Here is a 23,829-nt window from a genome sequence, read left to right on the forward strand (position 1 = left end):
GTGGATAAGTTATTTGGGCTTGAAGCCTGGAATTGTCAAGTGTAGGGTAAGTTACCTAACTTCAACTTCTTGGTGAAATGTTAGCTATTAGATTGATGTTTCATGTATAGCATATATTTATGATCACATCCACACCTTTGGCATAGGTTCTCATAATGTGAGATTTGGTGATTGTTTCTTGGATACCAAGAAAGCTTGGATAGGAAGCTTACTAGAGGTAAGCTTTCAGACGTTGAGATTTATCCTCTGTTTGTTCTACCATACTCTAAGGGAGTAATGATTTATATGTGGTGTATGTAATTGCACTGAAATGTGGTATAATGCGTAGTATGTGTATTTGTTTTATGTGCTGTGTAAGAGAAACCATTTCTTATGCTTTATATGTTACAATATGAACTATTCCATGTGTAATGCATACTTTATGTGTTCTCTGGCCATCAGAATTGATTGTTAGATATGGACTTCCCTTAGGATCAGAGTTATTTGGATGTAATCCTGAGTAGATAAAACCTGAGAAAATGACTTAATACTTTTCTTGAAAGTACTCTGAGTATTTTGACTATGACTGATGGACCAAAGGAATGACTTGATTGATATTGATATATATATATATATATATATATATATATATATATATATGTGACAGAATCATCTTACACCAGTGTAAGAATAATAGATCTTACACCAAATCTTAACCATTGGTTTTCTACATCTAACGGTTAAGATTTATTAGGTCTCACTCATTAATTAATTTTTAATTTCCAATAAATCTCAACCGTTAGATGCACGAAAATCAACGGTTATGATCTAGTGTAAGATTTATTATTCTTACACCGGTGTAAGTTGATCTCATCCCTATATATATATATATATATATATATATATATATATATATATATATATATATATATTGCATGGATATATATAATGTATTATTTTTGTTTTATTGCTTATACACCTAAAGTGAACTTAGGGGTGGAGGAATCCGTCAAGGATCCTCTAATTTATTAAGATTGTTATCTCACTCTTTGTGGAAACCATATTTCCAGTACATATACTTATAGTGTTTGAGCATCATGTGGCAAAAGGCCAGGATAGATTGCTATTGCATAGCATGTGTAATTTGATTACCATTTTGTTGTAAATACCATGTAATCAGATGTATATGTCTTACTATGATGCTTATGTATTTTGGAGAGTAGCTATGCATATTTTGTATAAGACTTATATATTTTGATCAGAGAAACATGCATATGGACTTTATGCAAATCTATTGTATCAGTGATGTATGTCAACATTATAAAACGTATATATCTCGTTATGATACTACGCTAACATAAGATGATGCCAATCTTCGTGGAATTCACGAGATACCCAAGCCCAATTATTATTTACCAATTTTGATTTAACGTATATATATATTAGGTCCCTTAGTGCTGTTGCCAGTTGCTCCTTGCTAGTAGCCCAAATAAATTAACCTTACATAAGGCAGAATATAAATTCTAGTATAATTTTGTTAGAAATATTTAACTACTGAATTAAAAAATTTACGAATTTAACCACACAACAGTTTTAATCAATAATCATAATTATGTTGTTTTAAGTATATTACCTTTATCTTACGTAAAAATTTATCCATTCAATAAGTTTGTTTTTCAAAAATCAAAGATTAAACTGAGGCCCTACACCATTCGAGCACACGTGAGCTTTGCCCCTAGTTTGGACTTGCTTGGCTTGCAACTAAATAAATAGGGGTGCCACTTTTTTATATTAAAATGTAACCACCAATGATATTTGTTTTATAATTTTTCATGTTTTTCCTGAAAGTGTGAGATAAAATTCTCACTTACAAATGTATGAGGAGGTGATGCTTTCTTTTTCTCTTTTTTTTCCCTTTTAGGCCTCACCTACTTCCCAATTTGTGTAAATAAGAAATAACTTTATCTTCAACTCCTAAAAAAACGTAAAATTTTCTGTTATGAAGGAAAAACAGTAATAATCAAATCATGGACGATAAAAGTTTTCTGTCAGGGTAGACACATCACAATGTGATAATATTAAGGTAGACACATCACAATGCTTAATATATTGACTAAAAAATTAATATTAAGGTAGAAGTCAAATGCTACTTTGTATTTTTAAATAATTGAAGGGCAAAACAATCACAATATGATAAAATTTAATAGTATTATTTGAAATTATTACGAGTATTTTAAATATTTAGACATTATTAATTAAAAAAAATGTTAGGGATATTTTATATTTTAAAAAAAGATTAGGGGCATTTATAAAATATTTCCTTAGTACATATATAATGGATAGCATAGCACAGACTGCATAGTTAATGATTTTCTGCGTTGATTCAGTCAAATTGAATAAGATTAAAAGAGTCGCAAAGTGCTCTCTGGTAAATTTGCATATCCATAACTCTTTGTTAATCTAGTATAAGAAAAAAAGAAAGAGGTTATGATAATTATAATTATATACAATAAATGTGGAGATAAAAAATTGAAATAAATAAATAATAGTTTGGGTTAGAAATGAAATGGGAAAGAATTAAAATAATGAAAGAAGAGCATATATCCTCGAAGCTTTGGTCCACGAGAGCAAAGCAGAGTAGCCCTCCTTCCTCCCCCTCCCTCTCTCTCTCTCTCTCTCAATTCATCCATCACAATTCACACACAACACAACGCAACGCAACGCAACACAACATAACAGCAACGCTAACCAACCTCACATTCATTTACAGGTCAGGTCCTCTACTCTTCTCTTCCTCCTCTATTTTTGTTGTTTTTTATTCTCTTCCTGCAAAACCCAGAGAGGAAAAATCCTTCGTGTGAATGCCAGATCTTGATTTTCGTGGCAGCTTTGCAATTTTCTCCACATTGGGGTTTAAGCGCACAAACGAAATCTTTGCTTGCCACCCGTATTCCCCTTCATTTGGGAATTCCTAGTTTAATGCACCACTGCTGGATCGGTGTTCGAATTTGGCAATTTTGCTGCTTTCAGAGCTAGGCCTTATTACCTAGGTTTCTTCATTTTCGACAGAGAAAAATTGAGTTCACAAATTGTGCCCGAAAAGAAACAAGCATTTAAACTTGTGGGTTTTTTTATTTTATTTTGTTTTTTGATATTTTGTTTAATCAGGTATTACTACTTACAATACAAGGACACAAAATGACGCCACTTGCTTGTTCCTGATACGAGGTAAGCTTGCTTGAGCCATAATAGGCTCGCTCATTTTCAAAATATCATCTTTTTTTTTATAGAAAGAATGGTATGCATAGTCTTTATTTGGAATGACAGCTGTTGTTTTTGGGTTTTCTGAAGTCCTTTATGTGTTCCTTTCTGCTTTGAGTTTAGTTTGGTAGGGTCTCGGCTTGACCATGGCCGGCACAAACTCAGTTGATGTCATTTTGGATTTTCTCAAGAGGAATCGATTCACAAGAGCCGAGGCAGCTTTGCGCAGTGAGATCAATAACCATCCCGACTTAAATGGCTTCCTTCAGAAGCTTACATTGGAAGAAAAGGCCTCCTGCGATGTACCACAGAATAATAAGGGGAAGCTGGTGCTAGAGATTCAAGGGCCGGATTCTCATGATAGTGTTGAAGTTTCTAAAGAATTGATTGTGAAGGAAATAGAGTGTGGGACTTGTCGAAATTCCATGGAAAGCAAATGGAAAACTGCTGCTCCTTCAACGGTGGGTCGTAATAAATCAGATGAAGTGGCTGGGACAAGTGAAAAAAATCTCACTTTCTCTAAGCGTTCGGAGGACAGTATGCTTGATTTATACTCATGGAAGCTCATTCCCAGCAATGGTCCTGTGGAGCCTTACCAAAATGATGGTGGCAGTAGGGCAAATAATACTTTGAAGGTCTCTGTATCTCAACAATCAAAATATCAAACTAATGAAGCTGTTGATGCAATTGCAGCCAACACCAATTCAATGTCTGCGGAGGAAAATGCTGTGCTTGCTGATAAAAAATCCTCGTGGCTTGGAAGTAGTAGTAAAGCCTATGTGGATCCAAAGTATGACCTTGTGCAAAGCAGAGAAACTAGGGAACTTGATCGGCAGCTTAAATTTAATAGTTCATATCTTAAAGGCAACTTTGCAGATAATCCGTGGTCAAGAACTGATGAGAATGCAAATTCGTCTTCAGACTCCTGCAAAGATTGTTCTGTCAAGACTATCTTCCCCTTCCCGAAGAGGGATATGTCTTCGAGCTTTGATGGTGCAACTTATTCTGACAAAAAAGAGGAAAAAAGAAGGGTAGAAATTAGTGATATTAGGGAACCTAAAAAAGAGCAGGTGGATGAATTTGGGAGAGCTATTTACTTGGGCAAGTCACAAGGCAGTTCTGAACAGAAGTTGATTGGCAGCATAAGTTTTCCTCTTGTGCCTGAAAATCAGAAAGAAGAGTTTCCTAGGCTTCCTCCAGTTAAACTCAAGTCAGAAGATAAGCCCTTGGTTGTTCATTGGGAAGAGAAGTTCGAACGGGATGGACCAACTTCAAAACTCACTGGTCCTGACAGCACTTTGCTTATCGGTTCATATCTGGATGTACCTATTGGACAAGAAATTAACCCTTCAGGTTAGCTTATTTAGAAATATTAATTCTTTTTTATATGATGACAAATGTTTTTTGTTTTTCAATTAGCAGTTTCCTTTTTGGTCTCAAATTAGTAGCTGCATTTGTTGGTTGGTTATGATCTATGATGCACGGACACTGACACGGGACACGACACGATACGCCGACACGTTAATTCTAAAAAATGGCATATTTCGACACGTTGGGACACGTTTTGATATTAAATAATATTTTTAATATATATAATATAATTTATATTTAATAGATATAACAGTCCATAATAAGTCATATAACCAATCAAATATTCAAATTTCATAACATAAATATAAATAAAAATATTTTTTCGTACCTTGTTAATTTTTTATGTCAAATTTCATAACAGAAAAAAATTTATTTATAGATTTTTTTATTTTTATTTTTAATTAATAAAATAAAATTAAGACTAAAAAATAAAAATAAAAAACGTGTCCGAGCGTTGATCACGTGTCCAAAAAAATTGACTGCGTGGCGGAAAAACGTGTCGGAGTGTGTCGGAGAGTTGACTACGTGTCCCAAAATATTGACCACGTGTCGGACACGCAATTTTTTTTTTTAAGAAGCGTGTCCGTGCTTCTTAGGTCATGATGATAGCTTATTTTGTGTGCTTAGCGGAAACTTTTCCTTGATCTTTATGTGTCAATCAAGAGTTTCAGTAGTTGAGTCTTAAATCTATATTGTTTAAGAGTATTAGATATTTTAGCTAATCAAGACTCAATTGTTCTATATGTTAATTAAGCTTATAAAACTCCAATCTCTTAATTAGGGTTCTAAGGAGGTATACGTTGTCCAAAAGTCAGTCAAAAATCATTAATTAAGCCACTTAAGGGTCCAGTCTGTTCTATATACATAATGGGTCGGGTCTGTAAATAGTGATTCTCTATGTAATTTTCTACCGAATTCACAATAGTGTTCAGTGAAGTACATTCAGAAAAATTCAGAAAATATATTCTGGTGTTTCGTTCTTTTCACTTTGGGTTAAGAATTTTAATCATATTAGATTTCTATCCAAGGAGATGGACTCCTCCCACACGTCCCCTTTTTATCCTATATGCCTACCCAACCTATTTACATATTGGATCTTGATAATGAGTGTCCTAGAGCCACTGGTTAAAGACTCTTAATTACTCGAAAAAGAAAGTAATAAATGTTTTTTTTGGGAGTGGATCCTCTCATGTGCTAATTAACATGACCATGTCATGTGGGACAATCATAACCATACATGGGTGAGTGAATGGTGACAAGGGAGGAGAGAAAAAATATAAGGATAGGAAGTTACACAATCATTACCGTTGATTTAATTATTAATGGTTAAGATCCTCCCACATGACATGATCATGTTAAATTACACGAGAGGATCCATTTCCGTTTTTTTTGTTCTAATGTACTAAATTTTTAACTTTGCATTTAATACTTTCTACTTTTGTTTACTTTGTTTTTGTGTGATCGCAATTGAGCTAAAAGGAAAATTCTATAGAACAATAGTAAGGTCGACAATGTTATATGGAGCTGGATGTTGGCCAACACATAAGGAACATTAGTATAAAATGGGAGTAGCGAAAATGAGGATATTAAGGTGGATGTATGGTTATACAAGGATGGATAAGATAAGATAAGAAATGAAAATATTCAATGAAAGATAGGAGTAGTACCGGTGGTTGAAAAGATGAAAGAACATATATTGAGGTGCTATGCGAAGACTCCTAGATGCTTTTGTAAGAACAAAAATTTGTTAACAAGAGCTTAACATGAAGAGAGGAAGTGGTAAACCGAAACATACTTGGAGAAAGGTAGTAAAATAAGAACTAATGGAGTGGGATATAGATTTTAGGACAGATTAGAGGAAAGCTATTAGTATTGTGGAGGGTTAGACCCTTTTTTCTTCCTATGTTCCAGATGGTTCATTTTTAGACCTTTTCCATTATATTTCCCTTTATTTCTTTCTTTACCTCTCCTTTTTCTTTTCTTTTCATCTTTTCTTTTATTTCTCTTTTCCCCTCGCAATTTTTCTTAACTTATTTCTTTATTTGTGTATTTTATTCATTTTTCTTTATTTTTATCTATCTATTTCTTTAATTTTTTATTTTTACTTTCTTATTCTTTTCTTTTTTTCCTGTTATGTATTTTTCTCTTTTATGTATCTTTATTTGCACTTTATTTTATTTTATTTTTTAATTGTTTATTTCTATTTTTTAATGTCTAGTGTTTCTTATATAATTTTTAATTTTATTTTTATCCTTTTTTCATCAATCTTTTCGTAATTTTTATTTGGGTTCATTTGCCACCAACTCCAACTTGTTTGGGATAAAGGTATTGTTGATGTTGTACTTTTGTTTCGTTAGCCAGTATCCAAAGGCACTTGTTGGTAAATCCCTTGCACATTTCCTTTTCCATCCAACCCATAATTTAAATAAACTCGTAGGCTGCATCATTTTGGAATAGGAATCTAGTGTGTACTAATTTCATTTGATCATTATCTGGCACCCTTGATGTTTTGTGGTCTATTTTTTTTTTTTTAAGATCCCATGTTTGATAATTTGACATAGTAATTCATTTTAAACTGCTAGTTGAACCACCACAGAGGATTGCTCTCTAAATAGCTAATAAAAGATAGGAATTTGATTTGGCTTTTTCTGTTTGGGACTTGGGAGGATATCTTATCTTCCTCATGGCTGTACTTCCCCCTTTTTTTTCTGTCAAAAAATATATATTCTTGTAAGAAGGGTTGGCCAAATTGTCAAAAGTTAAATGCTTATATTCAATTATTTATGATTTGGTGATTGTGAAAAAAGGTATTAATTTGAATATAAAGAAACAAATCTTTCTGCTTGACATGATGTGGGATTTCACTTTCTTTTTGGTCTCTATGAATGCTTTTATATTTTAAGAGCTTCTCAATATTGATACAAGAAATAAGCAAAGTTTGGTTCTCAGTTCTTCCACTGTTCTCTTCCATTGTTCATGTTCGATTAAGAGAAGTTGCATGAAATGGATCGTGCATAATTTGAAAAAGAAATGTTAGCCCCACCTCCCCCAAGGAAAAAAAAACTTACGGGGAAATGGTAGTACCATTGTTTTTTCCACTGGATGGAAATTTTTGCCGTGGGTTGAATACTCCATCTAGAATCTAGAGTTGATCCTAGGTCTGGTCAACTTTCTAGGGACATCTAACTATAACTGATCGATGATTTACTTCTCAGTAACTGATCTTATTGTTGTGATACATTTATTTCTGATTTTTGAATCTGATTTCGTATACTTAATTATTTGGTTGATACACTTGATCTGAAGGCTGGCTTTGACTTTTCATATTTGCTTCAGGCATGAGGAGGGCTGCGGGGGGCAGTTGGTTATCTGTAAGTCAAGGTATAACAGAGGATACATCTGATCTTGTATCAGGTTTTGCAACAGTTGGTGATGGGTTGAGTGAATCTGTTGACTATCCAAATGAATATTGGGACTCCGATGAATATGATGATGATGATGATGTTGGGTACATGAGACAACCTATTGAGGATGAGGCGTGGTTTTTGGCGCATGAAATTGATTACCCTAGTGACAATGAAAAGGGGACTGTACATGGAAGTGTTCCAGATCCTCAGGAAAGAGGTCCAGCCAAAGATGAGGATGATGATCAATCTTTTGCTGAGGAGGATTCGTACTTCTCTGGTGAGCGATATCTTCAAGCAAATAATGTTGAACAAGTCACAACTTCTGATGATCCTATTGGTCTAACGGTTACTGAAATGTATGGAATGACTAATGATAATGATTTAATGGCTCAATATGATGGACAATTGATGGATGAAGAAGAACTGAACCTTTCACATGCAGAATCTGTCTGGCAGGGCTTTGTCCCTCAGGCAAATGAAGTCATCATGCTAGGAGATGGGAAGGTTTTGAATGATAGTGTAAGATCACGACTAGAGGATATCTGTATGGACGATGAACAACATGGTTCAGTTAGGTCAATTGGGGTGGGAATCAACAGTGATGCTGCTGATATTGGTAGCGAAGTGCGTGAAAGTTTGGTTGGTGGTAGTAGTGAAGGGGATTTAGAATATTTCCGTGATCGTGATGTTGGGCTTGGTGGTTTGAGACACTCTCATCATGATGTGGATAAGAATTCTATTAAAAAATCAAACAAAAATAAGAAGAAAAATGATAAGAGTGAGTCAAATAAATATGTGATAGGAGGTGATAGGGATGCACCGTTGAAGATGAAAACTCATAGTGATGGTAACTTCTCTTTTCCCCTCTCTTTGAGGGATGGCCAGATGATTCAGGCTGCCTCCAGTAAGTCCCAGTGGTCAAATAACTGCAATGCAGATGAAACTGATGATTGTCTTAATGCATTTGTGGGATCTGATGAAATGGTTGCTTCATGGAGGCAGAAGAGCAGTGATTCTTCACCCGTTAAAAGTTCTAGGGACGAGAATAATGCTAACACAATAAAATCCATAGACTCTTCTCCAACAACAGTCTCAAATTATGGATATTCTGAAAGAGATCATGTCAAGCTAGAAGAGGATGACAAGGTTGGAGATGCAAGGGAAGATGATCTAGGGGCATCGCTAGAAGATGAGGAGGCTGCTGCTGTGCTAGAGCAAGTAAGGCAAATAAAGGCCCAGGAGGAGGAATTCGAAACCTTCAATCTAAAGATTGTGCACAGGAAAAATAGGCATGTTTTCAATATATATATATATGTGTGTGCGTGTGCGTGCTATAGTTATTAAACATTATATTTACAGGTCAAGATATACATCTCCAATAAACATGCTTAGTATTTTCATCAATTTACAAATGACTTGAAATTAGTATTTTAGAAGGTTTTTAAAACTATGAAACTGTGATATCAGCTCTGTGCATCATTCCATTCTGTTTTGAGTTTTTATATGTGCAACAGTATCTTTTTTATTCACACACTCTCTTCTCTTTACTTACGAATTCCGATAATGGTAATTGTAAATCTGTTGGTTGCATTTCATAACAGTCATATTTCTTAACATGCAGACACTTGACTAAGAAACTCAAACATGTCTACACAATATTTTATGAATTTTCGGTCCTGTTAACAATGGACAGTAGGATAAAACTAGGATGGCAGCAGATCTACTGTTTCCCTTTTGATTTTTTAAAACCACAGTCACTTTCCTAAAGCTTTATTCAGAACAAAGTGAGTTATTTACAAGTCCATGATGAATAAAATGCATTATTTATTGTTAGTAATTTTGTAAATATATATATCTTCCTTCATTTATTAGTCATGAAATTTGCACTGTCAATATGTTTATGTGTATAGCAATCCTGGCTTAGTTTTCTTATAATTTAAGTTGATGATATTATGCTTGTTCCTGTGATTGTGAGTGATCATGTGCTCTGGACTAGTTGGTGATTGTTGTGAATGCCTAAAGCTGCTTTAATCCTTAATTTTTATTCTTGTTTTTCAAGAAATAAAGAAGCTTCTGTACTTGTGAGACAGTATTGCATACTTGTCTCTATCAGGAAACCTCTTTCAAAGATACTTTTAAATGGTGGGGGTTCTTTTCGCTTCATGGGAAAGATATGTGCTAATGAATGCCCAACTTTTTAAGCATTTTGTTTTTGAACCTATGTAAAAGATCTTAATGAGCTTTTGATGATTTCTTGTTTGCAAAGTGGGTATGTGTTACAGATATACACCATGTGCGCTTTAGTACACTGTTGGTTACAGTAGTTAGTCCAGTAGAGTTCTGTTTGTAACTGAATCTGTTGTATTGTCAACAGCCATGTGCTTTAGCACACTGTTGATTGCAGTAGTTAGTTCAGTAGGGTTCTGTCTGTAACAGAATCTGTTGTACTGTCAGTTGAGACAGTTGTCATCTACTGTTTATATATAAGAGTTCAAAACAAGAGTCAATTGAATAATAGAAAATTTAGATTAACAGAAAACATACTCTGTTTCTCTCTGCTCTCTCCATCATTTTCTCACCTTGTAATATTATGATTTTATCTGCTCAGAACTGGCTTTGAGGAGGACAAGAATTTCCATGTTGTTTTAAATTCCGTAATAGCTGGAAGGTATCATGTCACTGAGTATCTGGGATCTGCTGCATTTAGCAAAGCTATACAAGCTCATGATCTGCACACAGGCATGGATGTTTGTGTTAAAATTATAAAGAACAACAAGGACTTCTTTGACCAAAGCCTGGATGAGATCAAGCTTCTCAAGTATGTCAATAAGCATGATCCTGGAGACAAGTATCACATTCTTCGGTTATATGATTATTTCTATTATCGAGTAAGTGGATATGCTATCAAACCTGTTAATACTATTTCATTTTGCTTTCAAATCAATCAATTGTCATTTTAGGCATATCTACACTTTTTCCAGTTACTTATATTTTTCCTTTTTGTACTTTCTTGTTTCTACATCATCCTTTATCTGGACTTTTATTTATGCTGTTGTCACCAAACATATTTAGGTGATGTTGAGTACTACTGCTAGTTATTATTGTTTCTTCTATATATCCTCCTGTACAATACCATATTTCTCAATTGTGTTAGTTTTTTCTAAAAACCACGGAACTTAATGTTTTTTAGTTTTGGCAATTTTCAATGTATTAATGGTGATGGTATAAACTATCAGCACTGATGCTAAACTTTGACAAGAATTCAATTTCCTTATCAGGACTATCTATCTAAAGTATGTTCAACGTGATGGGAATTAGAAAGAAATATCTGTTAAATGGTGGTAATCTGACTTTGTAGTCTGTCTGTCTTATAAATTTGCTTTTGCCAATTTACGAAAGGCCTATTTTTTAAAAATTGGACACCATTTTGGTCAGCTTACTAACTATTCATTCTTTTCCTGTTGTATGGCAGGAACATTTGTTAATAGTATGTGAACTACTTAAAGCAAACTTATATGAGTTTCATAAATTTAATAGAGAATCAGGGGGTGAGGTGTACTTCACAATGCCAAGATTGCAGGTTTGTGGTGTGCCGTTTATTTCATAATGTTTAGTTTTCATCTTACTTTTTGTCATTGTAAACTCTTCTGGATTGATGTGTGCAGTCTATTACCATTCAGTGTTTGGAAGCACTTCAGTTTTTGCACAGCCTTGGACTAATACATTGCGACTTGAAGCCAGAGAATATTTTGGTTAAAAGCTATAGCAGATGTGAGGTGAAGGTCATTGATCTTGGAAGTAGTTGTTTTGAGACAGATCACCTTTGCTCTTATGTTCAGTCAAGGTCCTATCGTGCTCCTGAGGTTATTTTCGGACTTCCATATGACAAGCAGATTGATATCTGGTCACTTGGCTGCATCTTGGCAGAACTTTGTACTGGCAATGTAAGAATAATAGATTATCAATGTATTTCAAAATGGCATAAAGGTTGATATGCAGTTTTCTCATTTTAGTACCTAAAATTAATCTCAGCCATTAAATTTCTCATGTATAAAAGGTAATGTTCGTACCGCTTCCTGTCTAAAGGTTTACTTTGCCAAAGTTATGGTCACCACTTAATCCTTTTTAAGTAAGGCTATTTGTTTCTCCTTGATGATGGCATCTTTCAGATACTGAAGTTTCATGCTTAAATAAACTTGGATTATCCCTGCAATGAAGTGATGTCAAACTCATTGGCTGTGCACTGATAGCTTTCTGTTATTTAGTTTGGGCAATGATCTTCAAGAATACCAAAATTCCTCTTGAACCATGGAGGATCTGATTGTGATTATTCAAGTGTTTTTTGTTTCCGCACCATTCATGGGCCAAATGATAATACATCAGGATACATTGACTTTCTTTGCAGTCGTCGGATTGTTATTATTAATTTTTGGGCAAAAACTGTTGCAGAATTTCAATGTTTTCTGGAGAGTGCTTTCTTTTATTGGTTAAATACATGCATAATTTTCTGTTTCTTCCTCAGTGACACTAAACTAAGTATGTTGTAGGTTCTCTTCCAAAATGATTCACCTGCAACATTACTTGCTCGGGTGATTGGGATCATTGGTCCAATTGATCAAAGTATGCTTGCAAAAGGACGGGACACATATAAATACTTCACCAAAAATCATATGCTTTATGAACGGAATCAGGTAAAAATAGTATTTCTAACTGTGTACCAAGTGGACTGGCCATCAATCTGGAATGTTGATGTTGGTTATGCTTGTTCTGGGGTTTTTTTTTGTGGTTTAGTTAAATTGACTTATTAGTTATTGTTCAGACACGTTAGCCATTCGATATTTTAGTTCTTGCTATGTTTATATTGAAAATACTGTTGCCTCCGCACTTTTGACTTGAATAATTTTGACAGTAAATGTACTGTTCACAAATCTACAGGAAACCAACAGGTTAGAATACTTGATTCCGAAAAAGACATCCTTGAGGCATAGATTGCCAATGGGAGACCAAGGCTTCATTGACTTTGTTGCTCATTTGCTTGAGATCAACCCTAAGAAGCGGCCTTCTGCATCTGAGGCCCTGAAGCACCCATGGTTATCATATCCTTATGAACCCATATCATCTTGAAATATTTGGAGGGTTCTTTTTGTTGATAATGTCACCTAGTTGGGTTAGGTTCATCGTTGAGAGGGAAGGCCCCACCCATCCATCCTCGCTGCTTTTCACTATCTATATTAAAGATGAAATGGAAAGAGTTGGGCCCTTTCACATTCTTGCATATTGCATTTAAAGGTGTTTTGGTTTTGTGGGAAATGTCTGTCTCTCCTTCCCTATCCAAATTGTATTCCAGTGATGAACCATATGATCATTGATGTAATTTTGCATGTACGGTGTAATGTTAGGTTTTTGCTTTCTTTGCTTTGCTTTGGTCTGCTGGAAAGGGAAATCTTAAAATCTTGTACATGGTGTGATAATTCTTAGGCTATTTAGTAATATTTTTGTGAAATAGATACTTATCCAATTTTGCATGGTGTGACACCAACGTTGGGAGCACCAATCAAGATTAAAGCAAAGCTACTGACAATGTGAATCATTTAACTCATGCTTGTGTGGAAATTGAAACTCAAATTGCCTATACGTTCTGTTGGGAGCAATCAAATTGTATCTTGACAGTGTAAGGAAGGAGTACTGTTTGGTTTTACTAATGGTATTAGGGTTTTGACAGCAAATGGGTTCAACTAAGGATGTGAACTGTGGAGGACATCTTCAGGCATATAATCATTAATCATATAGTTATTTATTTATCTTTATCTTTCATTTATTATTTCCTGCTTAATTATTTTTTTCTCTTCTATTTATTTTTTTTGTTTTTGTCCCCTGAATTTTTTATTTGGGTTTATCGATTATGGATTCTAATTAATTTGGGGTAAATGTGATGTTGACGTTAATATTGATATTGCTATTCATGTTTTCGTCTTTCACAATTTTTCAATGAGATTGCTGTTCTTTATTAACGTTATGGGTGATTTAAATAATTTTTTTTCTTTTTGTTTCATATCACTAATTAATAGTTGTAAATAAAATACATCAGAAAATTTTGACAAATAAAATACACACTTAATATTTTCTTATAAGTTATCCGAGAAAAATGATTCTATATGAACGTGGGGAGGAGAACTTTTCACAATATTTTGTAAATCATATTTAAATTTCACACCATCTGTAATGAGTCAAAGAGCGGTTCATGGTGCTCGTGGATGATTTATATATTTATTTTTGGAGTGATAAGCTCGAATCTTATTCTTATTTAAATAGTAGTGTAACATCGTAACTTTTGCAGCTAATTGTTGAATTGGCTGAGTTTGATAGAAAGAGGGGGTCATCTGATTCAGATATAGTCAACTACAATAGCGTTTACGCATAGTATTTGTCAAGAAAAATCAATGTAAACAATATCACTTATAGTATTGGAAGGTAATTATATATATATATATATATATTTCAAACAAAAGTATGACCACCTTATAAATGTAAAAGAAGAAAAATCATGATAAAATAAAATAATATTGAAAGGACTTAAAACGAAAGCAAAACAACTGTGAATATGACATGACGATCAATGTCAATGATTCCTTCCAAGTCTCATTGCCAGCATTTGGTAGGGCCAGCGGTGGTTCAGTGTGATGGTTTTGTTGATCAAAGATGGCATCTCAGGCTCAGCTGCATGTATTGGGGTGATGAAGTGTCTGGTTTACATGAAATGCGCATGCCAGCAAGGCAATTAGCCAATTACCTGTATTCACTCTGATAAATATATAGAAATGATGTGAAAATAATGTACATTAACCACATAGCAGGGCATTTGACCAACACTTTTTAAATGGAAGTTTAACATCGGATTTAACTTACATTAATACTGAGTTTTTTTATCATTTATTTTTCCCGTTATTTTTTCATCCACATTCACCTCTATGGTGTTAAAATTTCAGCAAATATATCTATTTTTCTCTTGTGGGCAATAAAAAAATCATAGAAGATAAGTGATTAAAAATATAAGCACATGAGAATAAGTGAAAAATAAAATAAAATCAAACACGGGGATAAGTGATTAAAAGAAGAAGAAGAAAAGCAGGGGAGAAATGATTATGGAGGAAATCACAGTGGGTATTTTGACACACTCAAAACATATATATTAGAGATAGTGTTGAAAGTAGAGTAAAACAACAATGCCGCAAGAAATACTATGCTATTTTTTTTTTTGGTATGCTATACTATGCTATTTTAAGTTACATAAACACTTGCCAAATATAACAAATATGGACTTAAAGGGCAAAGATATCTATGATGCATTTCAATATTATTCAATAAATAAAAAATAAAATAAAACAAAAAGTAGGTTCATTCCAATATGGAGCAGCATGAAGTTTTTAACTAATCATCAATCTGCATAACAAAAATTATTCTACAAACAAATACAAGTTTGACAAAGAAATATTTATCATTAATAAAATAAGAGATTTATATATATATATATGTGTGTGTGTGTGAAAATATGAAAAAATAATAATTTAAAAGATAAGGAAATATTTTAATTATAAAAAATATTAATTATGGATATGTTTTCTATTTTTCTTTTTTCATGAAAAAATGCACTTTTAATTAAGAAAATAAAAAGATAAAGGTTATGACTAATCCCAAGTCTAAGGGATCAATATGGATATTTTTTAAAAATAGGATTGATTTGGTAGTTGAAATTCATTCTAAAAATAAAATATGGAAATAAATCATAATTTTCGTAAACTTATGATAGTATTATTCAAAATATTTTTATACCGTAGAAATAAAAAGCGAAAAGTTCAAAAATCTCAATGTGATTTCTTCCAGAATCATTTATCCCTATGTACTTCTATTTTTAATCTCTTACCTGTAGTTTTTTTTATTGCTCACGGGAGCAAAATAGACATATTGCTAAATTTTTATGAGTGTTAGATGTGGACTTGAATGAAAATAATTACAAGGAAAATAAAAGCAAGTATATAGGGGTTATTCAGACAGAAAACAAAGAAGGGTTTTTCAATTTTTTTTTTTATATTGCAGATAAGTTATTTGCATTTATTCCCAAAATAACATTGTTTTGAGATTAAAATATTAAAAAATTATAATTATAAATACTATAATAACCCTGAAATAAATTAATATTACAAAAACATCATGATTTCCACTCTAAAATTACGTCGTATTGGATTTACTGCAGATAGCTTATCTGCAGTAACTGCAGAAAAAACAAACCCTTATATTATTAGGTAAAAAGCTGGGGATATTTTTGTTGCGCCCAGTTCCTAATTAAGGAAATAATTAATTTAAAAAGGGATAAAGAGCTAATATATAATTTCAGTTGCTCAAATGTTGTGATTAAACTTACAAAAACTTGAGATTAGGCAAATAGACCAGAAAACTTGGAATTGGTTCATTTAAGTTGTTGTTATGGAAATCACTGCAATAGTCGTGAAGGTTAATTATGTGTGTAAATAGATTAGGATTACCTAGAATTTAGTTTAAATAGGTCAAATTTGTATAAAATATTTTAGGTCCGGCTTATTTTGTTGGTATCGTGTAAACTCAAATTATAAGTCTGGTCTGATTTATATTTAAAAAATAAAAACTTTGGCCAAGACCTGTTAACATGTTTAAGCATATTAAGCATTCAATAACTAAAAAAATAATTAAAATAATACTATTATATTATTCATAATTATTAAATAATAATTTAGTTATTTTATTTAAAATAAATAATATAATATAAATGCCGAAAGCTTATAGGCCCCACAAGCAAAAGAAAACTCATGACTTAAGTTCTAAATAAGCTTTTTTTAGGCCTCGGCCTATTCCATTTAACAATATATAATAAGTCGAGTCTGATATAATGTAAGTCGAGCCCTAAGCTCCTGTTAGAGTGGCTGACCTAGTGGCAGACAAGGAAGCACAGACACTTGTAAAAATAGGAAGAGTCGGGTCCGACACGCTCCGACACGGCGACACGCTCCGACACGGTGTCGGACACGCGGTTGACTTTTTTCGACAGTTGACCATTCCGACACGCGAATTTGACCGTGTCCGACACGGTCAAATGGCATTTTCGTAATTTTTTTTTAATTTTTTTTTAATTTTTTTTAAAAAAATTATTTTTTAAAAAAATTTTATTTTTTTAAAAGTTAAAATATATTAATAAAGCTTCCACCTGATCATATTAATTTTATCTTTTTGTCTTTTTTCCCCTTAAGTAGATAAGAGATCATCTCAACATCATTGTTGTCAATTCCTATCACGCTCTTGTTGTATCTTCTTATCTTTGATCTCTCTCTAATATGATTTGATCTCTCTATCTGATATTATATCTCTCTCTCATCTCAGTTCTTATTTATTTTATTAAAGCTTCCATCTTTATAACGTGTTGATGGGTATTATTAATTTAATTTCATTTTTTTGTTAAATTATTAAATATTAAATGAAATATACCCTATATAAATTAAAAATATTATTTAATATTAAAACGTGTCCCAACGTGTCGAAATCCATAATTTTTTAGGATTGACGTGTCGGAGTGTCGTGTCGTGTCGTGTCACGTGTCGTATCGGTGCTACCTAGGTGGCAGACTTGCTTTGTTGTCGGTGTCTGCACGTGCAGACATGAACTTTCAATTTTTTTTTTTTTTTTTTTTACAAAAGGGATAATTAGGTAAGATTAAAGCTTTTTTTTGGGTCGTTAATAAAAAATACGGTTCCCACATTCGTCCCTTACAAAAAAAAATAGTCCTGAGATCCCTAAGAAATTTAAAGTAGACCCATTTAGTTGAAATCGTGGTCTCTCACAAATTCAAAAAGACCCATATTAGTCCCTCAAAAGGACTAAAATGGATCCACTTTAAATTTTATAAATACCACGATACTAATTTTTTTTATTAAGAACTAAAGTGGAGACCGTGTTTTTTTGTTAGGGATCCAAAATGGGCTTTACTTAAAGGTGAAATAAAGATGAAAAAATTCCTTCTCCAGTTCTCGTACTTCTCCTCGCATCATCGACCGGCCATGTTTTTTGGGGTTTGCTTTCAGCTTTTGTGCCTTATTCTAACTTAAAAAAAGAGGATTGATATTAGGTTTGACATTCTCAAATGAGTTAATCTCTAGAGATGAGGGCTTTCACTGTGATTTTGTATGCCTTCTATGTAGATAGTGTTGACTTTTTTTATTCACCATTATAAATAGAACGATAATGTATGGATGTACAGGAGTATATTCTCATATTTGTTTTGGAGAATTGGTAAGATTTTTTTGAGGGAGGGGAGGAGTAAATAATTGGTCAAACTATTATCTGCAGCTTGTTATGGAAGCAACTAGATTCTGATCAGGTTCATAACCTTGTATATAAAAGTTGATTTAAACTTTCTTTAAAAAAAAAAAAATTTTGGAACGCTGCCCCGACCCTTCCAATTAAATGTGCAAACATAATCAAAACTTTCTAGATCCGCCGATGGCCGGCCCTTTTAAACTCGTAGGCACAGAAGAGATCGAGATCATCTAGTGGATTTAGTTATGCAAATCACTCATCTCACATTGTCTCCAATGCAGTCATGGAATTGTTACTGACTGGCCAAAACTTCTGAGATTCCTGTTTAGGTGCAAATAGAAAAACGCCTTGATCGAATTCAAACCTCAGTTTTCTGTCCTTATATAAATAATTGTTGTACCAAGAATTAATTCACCAAACATCTCCTACAGCAGTTTCTTCCCATGCCTAGAGAGACTAGAGGAGCTCAATCAATATATTCTTCTGCTTTGCTAATATCAATGGACACACAAAGATTTCCAAATTTTCGATCAATGACATCATCCCGCACAGTACCCTAGGTCGGGATGTTTAATGCACAAGAGGTACACATTAGCATTTTGACTCTTGAGCAGATGTTTATAAACCAACTATACATCTGAAACCAAACCAACCACAAAAGTTGAGCTTTGTCTCTTTTATATTCCAAGTCATGAGCGAACAAATCCTTTGCTAGAAAAATTAAGGAAATCTAGATAGATAATTGTGTAGTAATTAATGAAGTCAGATTGCTTAAATTCTTCGGATTTTCAATGTTGAAGAACGGCAAGGCGTTGACTGAGGTATATATAAATCCTTATAATATATAGACCAGACGTGTGCAGACTATACATTGAAGAAAGTGGGACAATTAATTGTCCTTGAATTTCTTCCATTTAATAAACTATATATATGTTGTGGGAACAAGTAAAAATCTTTGATTAGGCTGTTTATCAGAGTGAAGATAAGATTGAAAATACTCATCTACCAAGAAAAACTGACTTCGATAGCCTAATGGAAGCTGACACGATGTTATTGCCCGGTCAAACATATAAGCAAACAAAATGGTTTTCAAATTATGAATTAAGCATAACTAGTTTCAACTTTCAAGGCGAATCAGATATTTAGGACGCCAAGGTTTTAATATGTCAACTCATTTTTCATTAAAGCATTGATTGGCATTTATATTAATTTTTGAAATGGAGAGCATTAGCGCCTTAGACCCATCAATTAAAATAAAAACCAGGATCCTTAACATTATTGCATATATTGACTGGTTGTTGCCTATAAAAGCTCGTTTAATAAATAGATCTCAGACTCTAATTCAAAAGCTCGGCCTTAAAGCCTCTCAGACTGTTCTAGTATATTATTTTTTATTTATATTTTATATTTTTTATACTACTTGTAATAGCCATCTCTTTCTCCTCAATCCATTTCACCCTATTTTATTGATTAAACAGACTTTTTGAATGATTTTGTTTTATATTATGTTGTTTGGATATAAATTGAATTTATGAATATTTATAGAATTACTAGGGTTGTTGATTGTATATTCTGTTTGGATAAATTTTTGTTGTCTTATTTTTTTTCTAACAGACTAACAGGCTAAACAAGTCTTTTATTTTTTGTAAATAAGTTAGGTCACATGTCGATAGTTATATTTATAACAGGTAACAGGCTTGGTCAGGCTGACACATTTAAACACAGACTTAATCTTTTAAAACTAAAACTCAACTTGACTTGACCCGTTAACATCTTTCTTTGCGACGTAAAAATTTGTGACAAAATTTCTGTAGTATCATTTTTATTTTTTTTGCCTCTTATACCTAACTCGTTCTTGAATTAGGAACATAGTTCATTCAACGTCACTAAAGAAAGTCATGATTAACCAAGAGACTTTGAAAGCAGAGAAAGCCTTATTTTGCAGCACTATATAGTGGGATTAATGTGTGAACGATTGAGATGAAGACAAATGCATCAAGAAGCAGTTCCGAGTCCTATCAAGATCATGCTGCCACAGATTACGTCATTCGGGGAAAAAAATGTCCTGAATGCAATTATTAGAACCTCTGCAGGGGATTAGGTATTTATCGCAATCCTTGGAGGAGTTAAAAATAAGAGTAAATATCCGGTTTGATAGTCTGCAAATTTTACTATGTCCGTTTTAGTTCCTAATAAATAAAAAAGTTATTCGTGATTTCTAAGAAATTCAAAATGGACCTATTTAGTTAAAATCGTGGTCCCTCATAAATTCAAAAAAAATCCATATTAATCCCTCAAAATGACTAAAATGGGTCCACTTTGAATTTCTTAGAGACCACGAAAAATCTTTTTATTTGTTAGGCACTAAAACATGCATCATAAAATCTGCTGAGGACCGAAAAAAGTATTTACTCTAAAAATAACTGAAATGGGGAAAAGTAGTACCCCAATTAATATAGGGGTTTGTATTTGTCATTTAACATGACACCACAAATTTTTCTACACACACAACATTTTGTGGGGCCCACACTTTTTGAAGAAAAAAGAAAAAAAGAAAATCACAGCACGTAAAACGAATCTTTATAACATTACACAATCACTTTTCTTACAACATAACTCTTATAAAACTCGATATATCTACCGGCACAATTGATAACTAGTTTTCAATTTGTAAACTAAGTTAAGCTTTATGGGAGCATGACTTAGTCCGGGGGTTTGAAATTCATCGAAAGCAGGCACCTTCTAATCCAAATTGTAAGAGGACTTGGAGCGTATTTATTATCAATGACATACTAAAACACTAGCATAAAGCTTTCAAGACTTTGGTTTTGATGTATCCTTCAGATTTACTATATTATAATTAATTTCCTTCTTTATGTTATTCAATGTTGTTAAATTTAGATCTCTCGTCGACTTAGTCAGGAATATTGAATCAATAGGTCATTCATTCAACCAATAACTCACTAATTAAATCACTTTAATTGAATTTATGTTAAAACATACAATAAATACAATAACAGTAGTAGTTAAATAACAAAAATAAACTAGTAGCATAATGGTCATTGTCAAAGTAGTTCACGAGTTTTGATACCAGTTAACTGCATGTACGGTCTATTAGCTGAACCAGAATGATTAGTTTGGTTTGATTGGTCATCAACTTAGTCAAGATACTGAATCAATAAGTTATTGATTCAACCGGTGATTCATTAATTAAACCATTTGAATTGAATTTATAAAATATATAATAAATATAATAATAAATAGTAAAACAACAAAGATAAACTATTAGCATGACGGTCATTGTTATGCCAGTTCACCGGTTTCATACAGGTTATAGATCACAAATACAGTCTATTAGCTGAACCAAACCGGTTGATCGGGTTGGATTTTCAAAACATTGATAACTTCTTCCTAAACTACCATGATTCGTACAATTATCCCGTCAACAAATCTTTCCTACATATCAATAACAACAAAGGGATCAAATAAGCTCGGCAATTTTTGGATTATATCTTTAGAGAAATAGGATACTAATCAAAGTGAAAGTTGGGGATTCTTTATGCCATTCTTCCATGTTAGTGTAGTATGATTTCCTGTGTCCAAATTACATAAGCAAGCTTATGTATTAAATTTGACTTGTATTCAGCTAATGTTTCATTGATCTCTCCCAAATTCTCTCTCTCTCTCTCTATATATATATATATATATATATATATAGGGATTGTAGTTTGTCCTTTAACATGACACCATCAAATTTCCTACACACACAACATTTTGTGGAACCCGCACTTTTTAAAACAAAAATAAAATAAAAAAGTTAAGGCAAGCAAAACGAATCTCTATAACATTACACAATCACTTTTCCTACAACATACTCTTATAAAACCCATATATATATGGGCTTGCAATTTCTCATATTGCATGAGAAATTCAAGTTTTTCTACAGACAGAAAAAGGAGTGGAGCCCACCTTAAAAAAAAATATATAAAAATGATTGGCATGGACATCGAAGTGAGAGTGGTAGGAGAGGAGACTTCTCATACAACATATTGCATGAGAAGTCTTTTTCCCTATATATATATATATATATATATATATATATATATATATATATATATATATATATATATATATATAGGCAGAATCATCTTACACTGGTGTAAGAATAATAAGTCTTATACCAAATCTTAACCATTGATTTTCTGCATCTAATGGATCAGATTTATTATGTCTCATTAATTAATTAATTATTAATTCCCAATAAATTTTAACCGTTAGATGCACGGAAATCAACAATTAAGATTTGGTGTAAGAATTATTTTTCTTACACCGATATAAGTTGATCCTATCCCATATATATATATATATATATATATGAGCATAATCTTTTGACTTTAGTGTAAAAATAAAAAGCCTTATTTTCTATGTTAGCCATTGATCACATATTTGACGATTATAATTTATTAAGAATTAATAATTAATTAATGAGTATAATTTAATAAATTACAACTACCATATGCTAGAAGATCAACAGTAGAGAAGAGGAATAAAATTTCCTATTTTTATACCATAGTTAAAAGATCCTTTTCATATATATATTTTTGGGAAAAATATGTAAGATTTAGAGAAAAATACAAAATGTTTTGAGAATTTTTACTTGTGATATGAATTTCTCCAGAATGCCCTACAATTTTTCCCAAGCCCAATACATATATGATTGTTTATTAAAATAACCCTGATTTTACATTATAATCATATATTAATGCTTGCCTGAATTATATGCGCATGTTCATACTATAACTTTTACATTCTGCTTCTTTCAACAAACTAGCTAATAGTTTGTTGAGAAAACAAATAATGGTTTATTTAAATGCATCAAACAATATAAACACATAAATAAATTAAATTTTATATGAAGCACAACAGTTAAAAGAATATTATATTTATAAATTTTTTGTTTAGAAATTACATTATGTCTTACCGATAAGACACTTTTGAGTGAAGTCTTACCGGTAAGACATAGTATAATTTGTAAAAGAAAAAAAATTTGTCAATAAAACCCTCCTCCAACAATTATATGTATAATTTTATTATATTTTTTGCGAACTGTCTATAATTCGCATTCCAATGCCCACAATCGCAAAAAATGCATTATTGACTCTAAACGCAATTGAAAAGAGCATTTGACTCCTCTCAATTTTATGACAAGAATGGAGTATGCAATTGCTTCTTGTTGCTTTCTCTCTGAAGATAACATATGGTATGTGCTAAGCAGATAATGTGACCTAGAGCTACAGGATACAGCAATTTTATAAAAATACCATTAGATGGTCCTCCCACCGCTAGCTCCCCCTAGCAAATTCTAACCCCAAGCGACTTAAAAGAACCGTAGATCATGAAGAATGCAAATATCTATAGCATTTCTAAATTCCTTTAATATATTTTGACATACATAGATCTAGAGCTTCTA

The 23,829-nt window shown here is 32.5% G+C and overlaps 1 protein-coding gene across 3 annotated transcripts; it reads left to right on the forward strand.

Moving 5' to 3' along the window:
• The first annotated feature begins 2,605 nt into the window (after positions 1 to 2,605).
• LOC133307592 (uncharacterized) lies at positions 2,606 to 13,803 on the forward strand. 3 transcript variants are annotated; one of them, XM_061508121.1, is made up of 10 exons: positions 2,606 to 2,749; positions 3,148 to 3,207; positions 3,364 to 3,852; positions 3,934 to 4,593; positions 7,948 to 9,307; positions 10,627 to 10,906; positions 11,491 to 11,598; positions 11,684 to 11,962; positions 12,566 to 12,709; positions 12,954 to 13,803. In XM_061508121.1, exons 3-10 carry the CDS (start codon positions 3,387 to 3,389, stop codon positions 13,140 to 13,142), a joined length of 3,486 nt encoding a protein of 1,161 aa, XP_061364105.1. In that variant the 5' UTR covers positions 2,606 to 2,749; positions 3,148 to 3,207; positions 3,364 to 3,386; the 3' UTR covers positions 13,143 to 13,803. The 3 variants fall into 3 exon arrangements, with proteins under 3 accessions (XP_061364105.1, XP_061364103.1, XP_061364104.1); XM_061508119.1 differs by having other exon boundaries at positions 3,364 to 4,593; XM_061508120.1 differs by lacking the exon at positions 2,606 to 2,749 and adding an exon at positions 2,892 to 3,029 and having other exon boundaries at positions 3,364 to 4,593.
• Positions 13,804 to 23,829: the final 10,026 nt, after the last annotated feature.

The sequence above is a fragment of the Gastrolobium bilobum genome, unplaced genomic scaffold (genome assembly GCF_033153095.1).
Source record: "Gastrolobium bilobum isolate Gb01-03AN ecotype WA unplaced genomic scaffold, APGP_CSIRO_Gbil_v1 utg7663, whole genome shotgun sequence".
Taxonomy (NCBI): Eukaryota; Viridiplantae; Streptophyta; class Magnoliopsida; order Fabales; family Fabaceae; genus Gastrolobium; species Gastrolobium bilobum.

Coding starts and splice junctions, on each gene's coding strand:
- LOC133307592 (XM_061508119.1), top strand. CDS start 3,387: ATGGCCGGCACAAACTCAGTTGATGTCATTTTGGATTTTCTCAAGAGG. Junction 9,308..10,626: donor ATTGTGCACAGGAAAAATAG/GCATGTTTTCAA, acceptor TTATCTGCTCAG/AACTGGCTTTGAGGAGGACA. Junction 11,963..12,565: donor CAGAACTTTGTACTGGCAAT/GTAAGAATAATA, acceptor AGTATGTTGTAG/GTTCTCTTCCAAAATGATTC.